This window comes from Python bivittatus, unplaced genomic scaffold, assembly GCF_059951505.1.
Source record: "Python bivittatus isolate LINGU-HERP-01145 unplaced genomic scaffold, Pbiv_v1 ctg000530_np1212, whole genome shotgun sequence".
NCBI classification, from domain to species: Eukaryota; Metazoa; Chordata; class Lepidosauria; order Squamata; family Pythonidae; genus Python; species Python bivittatus.
The window spans coordinates 10434153-10448738 of NW_028277085.1; the positions used below are offsets into that span (position 1 = coordinate 10434153).

The 14586-nt window shown below is 40.2% G+C and overlaps 1 protein-coding gene across 2 annotated transcripts; it reads right to left on the reverse strand.

Moving 5' to 3' along the window:
- Nucleotides 1–2138: 2138 nt before the first annotated feature.
- On the reverse strand, nt 2139–14287 carry CFAP161 (cilia and flagella associated protein 161). Of its 2 annotated transcripts, XM_007432756.4 has the most exons (8): nt 12243–14287; nt 10206–10329; nt 9421–9510; nt 6656–6894; nt 5279–5363; nt 4508–4666; nt 3847–3920; nt 2139–2542 (listed from the first exon to the last, which is right to left on the reverse strand). In XM_007432756.4, the coding sequence occupies exons 2-8, from the start codon at nt 10293–10295 to the stop codon at nt 2350–2352; spliced, it is 930 nt and encodes a 309-aa protein (XP_007432818.1). In that variant the 5' UTR covers nt 10296–10329; nt 12243–14287; the 3' UTR covers nt 2139–2349. The 2 variants fall into 2 exon arrangements, with proteins under 2 accessions (XP_007432818.1, XP_088004766.1); XM_088148640.1 differs by lacking the exons at nt 9421–9510; nt 12243–14287 and having other exon boundaries at nt 10206–12219.
- Nucleotides 14288–14586: the final 299 nt, after the last annotated feature.

A 14586-nucleotide genomic window follows, 5' to 3' on the forward strand; every position in this document is an offset into this window, starting at 1 on the left:
CATCCTTTGGCCACTTCAGCCCTAAACAAATGGAAAAACACCCCTGCCCCATCCATATAAATTCCACCACAATTCTCTTCTCATAAAGAAATATCAAAAGCAGGTTCCCTTTCATTAAATAGAACTGAATGAAATGTGGTAGAAAATCACACAGGTTAATGTTCTCTGCCAGGGACTAGCTATGCAATCATCATTTAGTCAGTAAAACTGAGTAAAACACTATAAAGGAGAATTGGAAAGGGGAAGGAGACCGATTTAAAGAGCAACCCTCTGCTTTTCATAAAATCTCTGCATTTGGTACTGCAAAGAGCATCTTCCAGCCAATTGGGACAGAGGGCTGGACTTAATCTTTGTTCAGCACAGTGCTGCCTTTTGGGAAGAGAAGAGGATGATTTTAGCCAATGGGGCATATTCAGAGGGAGCGAACGGTGCAATCACTCCTGCAGAAATCTTGATATGCTACATTGATCCTTGATCTGGGTGGTCCATCTCTGTTCAGTTTTGCTCCAAGTTTCCATGTGTGGCAGGGGTATCTTGACATACGTCAGAAGGACGACCCCCCCCCCAACGATATATCTGCAAACAGAAAGCAGGAATTTGTCTGCATAAATTTACTCTCAAAAGCACAGCTCATCCTTCAATAGCAATGCCAGAAAGTAAATGCTTTCCAGGTTTTTTATTTTTGAATGAATCATTTACGGAAGCGGCTCCAAGTTCACAAAAGCCTGAGAGAAGCTTTCTCCAGCAGCTTCCCACCTCCCCCACCCCAGTCTCCTTGGCCAATTACGGGATTTTCAGTCCAACATGGGAACACTGGCTTTAGAAGATCTCAGCGAAGGGGAGACTGAGAGCATAGAAAGCCGCAGACTTGTTTCAGGCATGTTCCCGGAGGACGGACGGACTGACTGACTGACTGACTGACTGACTGACTGACTGACTGACTGTCTATCTATCTATCTATCTATCTATCTATCTATCTATCTATCTATCTATCTATCTATCTATCTATCTATCTATCTAAAACTTTCTATCCAGCCCTTCCAGGGCATACAACACGCCCTGGGGAGCTCTTAAAATCCAGTGGACATTTAACACTGATTAAAAGGAAACAAAACCAAGGTAAAAAAATATTACAGAAAAGAAGATTGCAGATGGAGTGGGTAACTGCCATCACAGTTGACTTTGCCTGTAGAATGAAAGACTTCCTAACAAAGGAATGAGGAGAATGGCCTGCTACTTTCCTGAGGCAGGGAGTTCCATATTCATGCCTTTGTTTTCTATAGCAATGCAGATGAGTGGCTTGACAAGGAGAATGAAAGGGTAAAAAGGGGGTAGAGTGCTTCTGTTTCCATGAATGCTGTCCTGCAAAATTCTTTAACCCTCCGCACACCACCTACATCTGTATCACACACCACAGTGATACTGACATGAACTTCACGTGCTGGCCTCCTCAAGGCCACGTTTTAGACAATGAAGAACCTGTCAGTTCATCCAGCATTTACAAGGTCATATTACCCCCTTCCCCAAATACTCTTTGAGTTGTTGACTGTTTTGTTACAGTTTGGCAATAAGTGAATCACAATAACTGGTAATAAGTGAAGGACATGTTTCTTTCTTTTTAAACTGCTTTGTTTTCCTGCTATGAAGAAAAAGAAGGAGACGGTACATCAAGCATCCTTTCCATTGCTAATTCATTCCTATGAATATTTCCACCACCCTCACTTCTTTATGCCAACTGGCTGGCAGCCCAGGGGTGGGGCAGGAAAGCACTATTTTGGGGTTTCATAGGCCTTCTCCAATTGATCACTCTCTAGGTACGGTTGGACAACCATTCCCTGAATTCTCAGATTTCTGTTGGGGAATCCTGGGAGCTGTAGCGCCAACACATCTAGAAGTTGCCCAGTAGAGAAAGCCTGATGTAGCTTTATCTTCTTTCAGTCGTTAGAGTAAAATAAACATTCTTAAAAAAGAGAGAGAGAGAGGGGGAGAGAGAGAGAGGGAGAGAGAGAGAGAGAGAGAGAGAGAGAGAGAGGGAGGATGCTTCTTATAAAGTAATGCTGCCACCCTGCGGTCAAGAAGAAAGAGGGTCAAAGATACATAAAAGAAAAGGCCAGGTTAGAGAATTGTTTTACCAACATTTTATTCAGGATTGCAATTATTTATTTTGAAAGTTATTCAGTTCACACTGCTATTTAAAACATGCTTCAATATACCTTTAGTTCCTTCTTCATTCTCCTCCTGCTGCTGCTCCTCCTCCTCCTCCTCTTCATCATCATCATGTTGTTTTCTCCTGTTTTTCTTTTATGGGGGCACTAACGAAGCAGGAAGCTTAATTTTTCATTCTGAGAGTTAGGACTCTGCATAAAGGTCTCTATTTTGTGCTCTAATCTCCTCGGATGGAGGGTTTGGTCGATCTAACATCGTAGTTGATTCATCACTAGGATTCCCAGTGACTATTATCCAGTAGTTCTTGCTTTCTTCAGCTTTATGGGAATTCAGATAAGTGTGGCAGTTGACTTCGCATTCTTTTCCAAAGTATGTCCTTAATAAAACCAAACAACCAGAACAGTTTTATTTATTATTTATCATTTAGTTTTCTTTCTTGGGGATCACGCAAACTCATTTATGATTTTAGGAGGTTGTAGTATTGCTAATTTGAGAAGCCTTGTTGTATAGCGTTTCTCTGCTTTTACTGCCTTGTATACTGCTCTAGACTCTAGAGCTGTAGATCAACAAAATAATAGTAACAAAGCTGTAGATCAATAAAATAATAGTAAGAATAGTCTGGAAAGTAGAAGACTTGTATACCTGCTCTGGATTGGTATCTATCTGTCTGTCTGTCTGTCTGATTGATATAACTGCCCATCTCATATACATGACTCTGGGTGGCTTACAGAGTCAAAAACACAAATAACGATACAAAAATAACCAAAATCATAACAACAAATGACCATTAAAACATTAAAACAATTAAAAACTATTAAAACAATTAAAAATGATCTGTGGGAGAGCTCAATCAGTCTCACTAACAGTACAGCCATTTCGTAGGCTTCACACTACCAGATCCTCAGGCCAGATGGCAAAGCCAGTAAGGACAGGGGCAGTCTGGCCTCAGGGGCAATGATATTCCAGAGGGCGGGTGCCACAGCAGAAAAGGCTTTCCTCCTGGGTCCCATCAGATGACATTCCTTAGTGGACAGAACCTGCAACACGCGCTTTCTGCCAAATCTGATGGGATGAGTAGATGTGACTGGGGAGAGGCAGTCCCTCAAATAACCCAGCCTATGTTTAGAGGTCAACATTTATTTGAGCAACTTAGATTCAGAATGTTAGCATGACCCTCTGTGTATGCATATATATCAATAGAAGAGAATATGGGTCGCTCAGGGTTGAACTGTGGAGTCCTTGGGGTTCTCTGAGCTTGGCTGTTTTCTTGCAAACGTTTCATTACCCGGCTAGATAACATCTTCAGTGCTAGAATGGAATGGGGTTTGCTCTCTGTTTATATACAGTGGCATGGAGCAAGGACTCCACATGCATGTATATGTTTGATTTATTGACCACCTTATCATGAGGGACCTTGGGTGGTGTACGGTACCAGCCACAACACTTGCAGGTTGCTCTAAGCCTGACCCTGTCTACACAGTAGATGCAAACTGGTTAATACTCACTTCCTTGCCTCTACAAATAACTCAAGTTAGTTCCTTAAGAGACGAAATGGCTAGTAGTCTCTAACAAAATGCCCAGCATCCTGTTCACAAGAAAATTTCCAGAATTCTTGGATATGGAATTAAAGCTGATTTAAATGTTAAATCCAGGTTGTAATCTGGATATGCCTGGGCCTACCTTATCCAGAATGTCCTCGGAATTGCGAGTGCTTGATTTGTATGGCTATGAACAACGACAACCTTTGTATTTGCCTAGAAAAAGGAGAAAATGGGTTTACATTTCCATATTTTAATTGCTATTTCAGTAAGTTATACTAGCCCAGAAAGTTCAAGCATAGAATATAAAATAAGGGGGGAAATCTATGTTTCCCATTAAACATATTTTGTACACAAGTATCTTCACACCCTAACATCTCTTTTAAAGCCTGCTAATATTGACCATATATTTGGGGGCATGTTAACTTTAATCTGTTCCTCTTCTATAGTACAAGCAATTGCACATACCTTAGCTATTCTCCAAGAAAGGTCTGGATGTTGATATGACCAAAAGTGAGACGCATAAAATATGTACACATGAACTGGATCTATATTGTCCTGAGAAACAAAGGCTCAGAAGCAGGAAACAATTAGCTTATTCCAAAAGCTGCAGAAAAAGTGGTGTTATGGAAACTGAGGAAGTGTTGGATGAAGTTGGTAAAGTTGAAGAAGACACTTAAGGCAGGTCCACCAACAAGGCTAGGAGTGAAGTTCAGAGTGGTTTCCCTTAAAATTCTCACTCGCACACTCACTTTCTCTCTTTACAGATATTTCTCTCTTTACAGATACAGATATTTTCTTACAGGGACTGGTAAACCTTCATACTCCATGCGTAACTGTGGATCCAGGAAGGAAGCTTGCCAAGAACACAGGTAAGAAAGTTCATCTGTCAGGGACACAGGCTGGAGAGAAGATTTCTTAGCCATATTCTGAAACGATCTATGGTCACTTGCCAGAAATAGCTGGAAATGGAAACAGAAGGGAGTGATTTGTCTGGAAATTAGATAAGCATTGCTGAAGATTGAGGAAAAAAATACCAGCGCATTTACTGTTCTCTGTGATCAGAAGTCGCCTTCTTCCATTTGCTAATGTGAGGCAAATGGCTGGATACGTGGAGGGTTCTGTATAGCGTCAGGGAATGAGAGAAGATATAGAAATGCAACTATATTGAATTGGAAGCTGGGGTCCTTGCCAAAGTTACATTGATCTAAAGGTTATGCTCAGGACACAAATGAAATTTTGAAGTTGAGCAATAGGGAACTCCCTATAAGGATGCAATCAGGGGCATCTCCAGGGAGGGTGGGGGGGGGGGGTTTAAAAAAAAAGTCAGGATGGCAGCCATGCATGTAGGTTTGTAACTTTGAATTGGACTAGGGACTATATAAAAGTCAGAAAGTATTGCTTAAGTGATTTTATCCGATATCAGATTATTTGTCTCTTTAATCACACCTGTCTATTTGTCTCAGACACCAGTTCTCCTGAGAAATATCTTTCCTATTAGCTCCTCCAAAAATTGTTTTTCTTGGAATGAAACATGGGAGCTTGCTAGTAAAATGATGTTATTTATCACTAACCATTTTATCCTGAAATCCTCCAGTTGCTCCAAGGCCAAAATTCTGCCCAAATCTAACAGGTTCCCCCATGGCTTCTCCTTCAATGCTTTAATAAGAGGAAAAATATCAATGCAATGCACTGCACTGCACTGCAATACAATACATTCATTTATCTTTAGGCAACTCCTTTAATTCTATATACAGTAAATGTTTTTCCTTGGGAGTCTAACCAGAAGGGAAAAAAAGAAGTTGTTCCTAAGAGATTATGGTCCAACTTTTAATGGGGAGAAAGAGACCTTTTGGGAAGGAAAGGCAGAGATCTTTCAAAGTGCTTCAGACCACAAGGTTGATGACACTGTTTACGAATTTATTTTTAACATTTATATAGTAATAAAGGCTATGAAGCAGCTATTAAAAAAAAACAGCAAAGAGAATGTGTGTGTGTGTATGTGTGTGTATGTGTAAGAGAGAGAGCAAAAGAATTGATTTTAAAATGGAACATCCATTGAAAATGATAAAATTACAATAACAATGCTGCTAAGCACTCATCTAGGAGTAAGGAATCCTGGAGTCAAATCTCCAATCAGTGGTAGGGATTTCACTTCCATCCCAAAAAGGTGTTTCCAGGTAGGGTGGAAAAACACTCTGGAGAAACATCTGGAAACTTGGAAAACAGCTGCCAATCAGAGATGGCAAAGAGTTGATTCATCATCAGGTGTTTCCCTACATTTCCATATTACAGGATTGGGCTACTTACAGCAGGAATGGGCAGAAGATCTGCCCATAAAATAGGTGTGTCCATATAACATGTAGGGCAGGTTTGGAGGAAGAATTGGGAGTTCTTTGTTTTCTAGCTCTGACATGTCTGTCTTAGGACTCATACTATATTCAGTCTGTTTCCCATCCCAAGATGGTGGGAAACTGTGCTGTCAGTTTTCAGCAATTGTGACTAGATGCTTGGGCCACAGTTAGGAGATTGGAAGGCTGCAGGCCTTGAGAATCACAGGTTGCCCACCTCTGACCTACTGCTTTAAGGCCACATGTGACCTTCAGGCTAATTTCATGTGGCTCTCAGCACAAATTCAAACACTTTATGTAAGAGTTCAGCTGGGACCATGGATAAAGATTGCCCCTTTCCTGTAGCTTTCTGCTTGGGAGAGAGGAGTGTGTCAGGAGAGAATGAGTATCTCCCCCCCCCCCGCACACTTTGGGTTTTATTTAACCCTCCCATCAGTCCCTGTTCACTCTAATAGCTGCACTCAGTGTGACATCATCATCATCATAGCTCCTCCCATGATGACATCAGGGCTCCATCCATTGCTGCTTTTCCCACTCAATGTTCCCTAGGCTTGGTCCTAGCCCACCTTACTGTTAAATATTTTTACCAGAGAGTCCCACCTTAAAATCCGAAATGCATTCCGCCCAATGGGGGTCACACTTTCGATTGCACTCAAGTCACATGGGGCTGACAATTTATTGCCAGTATACAGAATCGATGTATCAGGATTAACAGCCAGGGACAGATTCCCACCCGTAATAAGAGCTTTTTCCTCTGGGAATCTGCTGCTGTCTGGGTTCACAAATAGAACTGTGTCTCCAAAATGAATAAATCCATCTTTTGAAATGGAAAGCTGCTCCTGTTTGTAAGAAGAGAGAGGAAGATGATGATAATTGTGCATAGTTCCCCCCTCCCTCAGGTACCTTTCCCATAATGCATGGCCATTGGGCTTGGTGGCTGGGGCAAATGGGTACTTGGGGATCTGAAGTCTTTTGGAAGGCATCGAGTTTGGAAAGCTCTGGTTGTGGCATCTTTTAAACCTTCCCTTTAAAAAAAAAAATACATAGAATCTAATATATGCATCTACTACAAAGAAAATCCTGAGATTTCCAAAAAGCATTCCCCATTCATTCATTTGATTTGTATGGCCGCCCATCTCACCTAAGTAATTCAGGGCAGCTCACAACAGTTAAAACTTGGAAAAATATAACTACTTTCAGGCATAGTAAAAGCTACATTAAGTTAAGGAAAGTTGGGCATGCAAAAAAACCTCTAGTTCCATATTTGGCACCTTCCACTAAGGCTGGGAAAAGCCCTTGCCTGAAATCTTGGAGATTGCCTGTGAATCAGAACAGAGAATACCAATTCCAATATCTGGCTTCTATAAGCAAGTTTTTTCTTGAGGTACGGAAGAGCTGTAGCAGCTTGGGGGCAGAGTACCTTTATTGTATGTCAGAAGTATGATTCCTGGTATAATCTTCTCTACTCTATAGAATTATTACCAGTGATACAGGATAGAGCTGAAAATTTCCCAGATAGTTCATAAATAGGTTGGTTGGTTGGTCTGATTCATACCACAGCTTTCAGCTCTGGCAAGAACTAAGGTGGCTAATAAAATGTGTCGCTCATGCACACCCACCTCCTTTGGCATTTGCTGAGATCCTTTGCATACCTGATTTTTTAATTAGGTGGGGGGGGGAGTATAAGACAAAGGCCTATGGGTTTTGTTCATTTACTGTTAAATTTCTAGGTCACCCCATTTCAAACAACTCTAGGTGGTTTCATAAAATTTAAAAACAACAGTACTATACAACAACAACAAATAGTCATAAAATAGTGACTATTAAGGGAAGAAAACTACCCCCCCCATATACACAGCAACTCACACAGGCTCACCCATCCATCTTAACCCAAGGCCTTAGGGAAAAGGCAGTTCCTTAAAGAACATTTAAAAATGAGCAACGTGGGAGCCATGAGGATCTCTTGGGAGATACTGTTCCAAAGGCCAGGGGCATGGCATAGAAAGCCCACCTCCTGGCTCCCATTAGATGACCTTGTTTAATTGATGGGGCCCAAAGCAAGCCAATTCTGCTGGAAAGCACAAGGTGGGCAGACATTACAGGAGACAGATAGTCCTTCAGCTAGCTAGGCCCTGTGCCATGTAATGCTTTATAGTATAGATCAGGGTTCCTCAACCTTGGCAACTTTAAGATGGGTGGACTTCAACTCCCAGAATTCCCCAGCCAGCTGGCTAGGGAATTCTGGGAGTTGAAGTCCACCCATCTTAAAGTTGCCAAGGTTGAGGAACCCTGGTATAGATAATAACCAGCATCTTAAATTGTCCTCAGAAGCCAACTGGTAACCAGTACAGCTCACAAAGCAGGACCATTACATGGGCATAGTGAGGCTTGTCTCATGCTGCTGCATTCTGGACTACCTGTAGCTTCTGAGTGGTCTTCAAGGCAGCCCCATGTAGAGTCCATTGTAATGATCCAATCATGAGGTTGGACCAAGGCATGGGTGACTGTGAGTAGGGCCTGTTGATCCAGAATTGGGCACAACTGGTGTACAACTTTACCTGAGTAACAACCTTCCATGAGCAGGAGCTGAGAGTCCAGGGAGACCCTCAAGTTGTGCACCAATCCCAAAAGGAGTATGGCTGTCCTGTCCAGGACCAAGCATTGGGAGACCAAACACCCATAGCCACTCAGTCTGGCTGGGGTTGAGTCTGATCTTGTTCCTCACCCCTTGATTTGGGGGTGAGGTATTTAAACAAACCAGACATCATCATCATCATCATTGTCATCATCATCAACAACAATAACATGTAATTTTTTTTTCTCAACTCCTGCTGACTGTAAGGACAAGTCTGTGTAATTTTCACGGATACAAAGAGGTAATTTTCCACTGCCTTTTTCAGAAGATTTTTCCCCCCAATTTCCCAGCCTAGTCTCTAAGCCCTAGGCTGTCCTGGTGGATCTCCTATCCAAGTACTAAACAATGCCCAACACTGCTTAGCTTTTCCAAAACCAGACAAGGTCAGCTAGGTATTGCTATATGCTATGACTAACAATAATAATAGTGATAACAAATTAATTGCAATGTAAGCAAAAGAAAATCCAAATATTCAATTAATCTTTCAGTAGAATTATAAATATTATCCAACTGTATAGTCTGAATGAATTATAAACACAATAACAGTCCACATAGAGTAAAGAATGAAAAAGTAAAGGGCTCTGTGCCCCAAGAATATCCATGTTGATGAAGGGATGGGAATGCTTGGGTATATAAGAGAAAGAAAGAAGAAAAGTTGAGGGAGGGAGGGAGAAAGTGCATGTTTTTGGAGAACTGGGGGAACCCTGAAAAGTGTTTTGTGATGTGATACCTTCTTGTAAAGAGTATCTTTCAGTCTTCGTGATTTCTGGATTAGTAGTTCTCCTTTTTCTCTTTTATATAAAAAATCTTTCAATGTTTCCTATTTTTAAAAGAAAAAAAAAGTTTAACATGGCATTGAACATGCATCCTGTATGCATGATCAGATTTATAAAATCTCATACCTTGGGAAATTCAGCCCAAATGGCCAAATCCCATCATAAAGAATGAAAACAAGAGCATACAGGAAATAGGAAGAGGTTTTCCCCAACATGGCTCTGTTTCTCCACATGTGACGACAGAGCAAATGTGTGAAGACAATATTTTGCAGACACATACAGTGAGGATGCCTGAGGAACACCGTTCTTGTGAATTCTTGTACAAAATAATTTGCAACAGAGTAGAAGGTGATCCAGCAGATTTTGCCCTTTTCCAGAGGTTGAAGTTAATTGCCAAGGGCACATAAAAATACACTTTCAAAAAGAGAGAATGCACATTTAGTATGCAGAATTAAATTCCTATTTCTGGAATATGCCAAATAACTCACAGGATAATGCAGAAGCAGAATAGGATGGGATCTGGGGTTAAAAAAAAAAAAAAAGGCAAGTAGCAGGCTGGAAATAAAGCAAGTCATTGACCACTGCTATGAGGGTCAACTTGAATGTCCACACAGCAAAACCTAGAGTTGTTGCTACCAAACCTCTCCCTCCCACAATGTGCTCAGTATGGGGCTTTTGAGATTTGCACAAAGACCAAACATGAATGGAACAAGGTGGGGGTGGCAGAGCTTTTATTTACCTCTTCGAGGCACACGTCTTCATACCAGTTACCAAGAAGTACACCAGGACTGTACTCCCGGCCACTCTTACTTGTCCGGACACTGAACATCTTGAATGGCTCAGAAATGAAGGCACCGGTCTGGCTTAAAGAAAAAGACACCTTGTGTGTTGCACCTGCGATCGGCAAAATAACTGATCAATGTTGAGTTTACAGGTTGCTATGGGGACCTTGGGTGGCCAGGATTGGTCTGGTGGAAAAGGGCTGTCAGCCAATCAGAATAGACCTGACTAGAATGGATGAGGAAAGATGTAGGAGCTTATCTGCAATCTTTTAAATTCCACAGCGGGACTGGAGACAGCCACAAATGAGACGCAATTCTTGTGTACATGAAAGAGAGAAAGGATGTGAAAGAACAACTTGACAAGCAGCTTTAAGAGATAAACACACCTATGAATACTCTGGATTAAAAATACTGGGCAGGTTTTCGCCACAGCTTTACAGTGAATGAGACACTGTATTTGATGGAGGCAATCGTTTTTTAAAAAATAAATAATAAATAAACAAGACGACATGCACAAGAAAATCAAGGAAATGAAAGTGGTGGTTAAAGGTGAAAAAGGAAGGGACGAGCCAATTGCTCGTATCTCAAGTTTGTTTGTGTATAATCTTCCTTTTTATAGTATTTAAGGCATCTATCGATATGAAAGAAACACATAATTAAAGATAGAATAAAGGCGTTATTGATAATATATTGGCTTAAAAAACAGCATCCACCCAACTCAGCAGCCATAACAGCTTAACAGTCATAGTCTTAAGTTGACCACAAATGTTTTCACCTGCCAAACCAGCAGCGATGAATTTAGCCTGACCTTCCTACAGAGGACTTCCCCATCTTGGGAGATGCAGTCAAAACAACCCATTTCAAATTTACCAAGATGTCTGGGTTTACACCACCTTTACCCATCCAAAGTGGGTGAAATGGTATGCATGGATATTTTACAAGCACGTCACTAAAATACTAGTTGTGAGGAAGGGAAGTGGGGACAGGAAGATTGTGATTTCACAGTATTTACATTGCCTTAAAATGAGAAAATGGGAACTGAATGGTGGTACTGAATATATGAATACTCCTAATTTGAGTAATGGATAGTTTGATATTCTCATTTCGAACTGTGTTCCAAACAAGCTTGCTTATACTATATCCAACTTTAAAACAAACAAATACTAAATGTAAAAACAAAACAAAAGGTCTTGTGGCGTCCTAAAGAGTGACAAGTCTTTGCTGAACGAGTCTTTAGTGTTTTGTTGGTAAAGACTATTATGTTATCTTGTGGAACCTTTTAAAACAAATTCCTATTTACCTTGGTCACTTATTAGAGACATGTACAATATACATCGTTACCGTTACATATTATTTAAGCTATCTGACATACTGGAGATCATATGCAGTACTAAAAATGACATCATTATTTGTATACTCACTGGCCCAAAGTCACCTAGCCAGATGGGACTAAAACTCACGATCTCCTGGTTTCTAGCCTGGAGCCTTAACTACTAGACCAAGCTGGCTCTCTATTTGTATACTTACTAGGACCACATATTTAAAAGCTCATAACTTAAGGATCATACAACAGCTCCATCGTCTGGAATATCTGAGACAATACATGGTTAAGTTCATTTTAAAACTGATCACTAGATCACAAAACCCTCCTGCTGGAGACTTATATAAAAGAGTGAACAAGCATTTGTTTTTGCTCAAGTTAGAATTTAGAATTCCCAATTAAGGGTTCTGGAATCAACTTGTGGAGTGTAGAGTTTGCCCCATTTATAATAATCTAATTAAAATGTCCAGGATCATAAGAGTGTTTTGTATGTGTGTGAATTAAAAAAAAAAAGAGTTTTAATTAGGTTGGCTGGTTAATCTCTGGATATTTGTAAGATGATGTATACAAGTCATTTTAAAAAGGCAATCTGAAACCTAAGCCTGCAATTTTATACATGTTTATCCTGGAGATCTTTCTAAGAATAAGTCTTATTAAAATCAAAGGTACTTACTTCCAAATAGAATTGGGTTGTCCTGGACGTCACGTATTAGCTATATAGAACTGAATTTCTGGGTATTTATTCTTTTTCTTCTGCAATTAAAGCACGTTTAGTGAAACATTTTGTCATTTTTTCTTTAGCAAAATTGCTATGTATCACATGTTCTACAATTGTTTTAATAATAGACAAAAGAGTTCCTAGAATCCAGCACGTTTATTTGCAGTGGAGTTTTGCAGAATTATGACTGCATCAAGGATGATTTGACCTTAATGATACTCTGATAAGTGGTGGAAATCTAATAAACATCAACACTTACTGGCAATTCCAAAACCACTTGTGCAACATAACTTAGTTATGACACATATACCACCTTGCTCTCTATTAACTGAAAACGGAAACTGGAATGTAGTTATCACAACACATAATATATCCACTCAAAATGTCCAACCAAAACTTGAGGCAGTCAGTTGGCTTTCTCTTTCAAGTCTCTTCTCTTTGTTCGTCCTTTAGAATTATTCATTCTTTTTCAGAATTTTGAAACAGTTCCCTAAGCCTTTTTAAACATTACTAGTTTAGGCCAGCCTTAATATTTTAGCCTATTCTACCTCAGAGGGCTGTTGAGATGACTGACTGGGGATGTCTCTAAATGCTGCCTTGAACCACTTCTGAAAAAAATTAAGGCTGTGAGAGGCCAGAGATGCAAGAACAGTCATTCTGACCCTGTTAGCATTTCCCAAACCATTATATAAGGCCCATCATTCCATTTGATGGCAAATCAAATTGCTGGTAGCTAGCTCTAAATCCCTATGTGGTTCAGGGCCTCACAAGTTCCTGCCCATCTTATTTAGTCAACTAGGAAGCACCTGCTAAGGTCCATCTAGCACAAGGTTCCCCAAAGTAGTCAATGTTGATCCTCAAGGGTGATGGGACTATCCAAGGGGTTGATAAATGGCTCGGGGTCAAAAGGGGGTCAGTAAATGTCTGTGGGGTCAATAAATGATGGAAGGTTGATTGGGTTCAATTAATCTTTTGGGGTTTCTGTAGAGCTCTACGCCAGTCCCTAGTCCTAAAGGTGAGCTGGCTAGTGGTGAGACAGTATTACCCAGGGCTGGATGGTTCGCCACCAGTGAGAACGGCCTTGAGTTCTTATTATTATTATTATTATTTGTAGTACTATTAGTTAAAGTAGTATTTATTACATTATTTACATACAATAAATGTTTGAGGGTCAATGAACAATCTGAAACTTCACAAAGGGGTCGATGAGCTGAAGAGTTTGGAGACCCCTAATCTAGCAGGACATATGATTCTTTGAGCTGCTCCCCTCCTCCAGAATATCTTGCCCCTGGAATCATGGATGACATAGCCCACCATTTTCTATCATTCTATATTTTAGCCTTCAGTTTCTCCTTAGTATTTTAATTAACTTTATTTTGATTTTGTATTGTTTTTATTATGCAAATTCTGTAAATGACCTAGAGTCCAACTGGTTTCAAGTGATTAGACAAATTCCATTAATAAATAAATACTTCATATCTTACTTTTTCTGTGGGATTAGCCTCCTTTGTGAAGGAAATTGTGCTGCACAGTTGTTACTTTCAGAATGCTTCCATGTGATATCTGGATCTGGATAACTTTGGCTGGGTTTGCATGACACATTGAACCCACAACCACATTTTAGTCTAATGAGTTGTGTGAACTCAGTCGTGTAGTTAGTTTATGATTCAGTGTGCCATGCGAGCCCAGAAAAAGGGATTAATTTTAAAATACATGGCTAAGATAACCACACAGAAACGTGTCATCTGAACATGTTACAGAAAGGTAGAGAAAGGGAGGGAATTACTTTTAAATAAATAATTACTTCCCATAGGCCATAATAGTCATAACAAGACAATACTAGATTCTTCTAATTCATTCCATCTACATGGTGCTGTTATTTCTATTTCCATTCAGATGGTCTTTGGGATTCTTTAATCTAGAAAAATCAATAAATCAATGGATAGTGGGTGGCCCATTTTATTTGTTTTGCTTTATCATGGAAAAGATTGAAAGCTCACTATTGGATCCGTTCCCTGTTTTCTAAATCCTAATTATGAAATTGATTTTGGAAATTGTCCTTTACCCAGAGCTGGAGTTTGATCAATTCTATTTTTAATCAGCATGACCACACAAGAGAGCGGGGGGGGGCTGTTTTGCCCTTCAGGAGAAACATGTCAGTTAAATGCATCTTTGAATACCCATTTTGGCCATTCATTTCCTCTTTAGCAGGAAGTCCCCCATCAAGGGAAATTTTTAAAAAAGTTTTCCACCTATTCATAGCTGTTGGGAAGGACACACCCAGCCTGCCCTGAGCCTC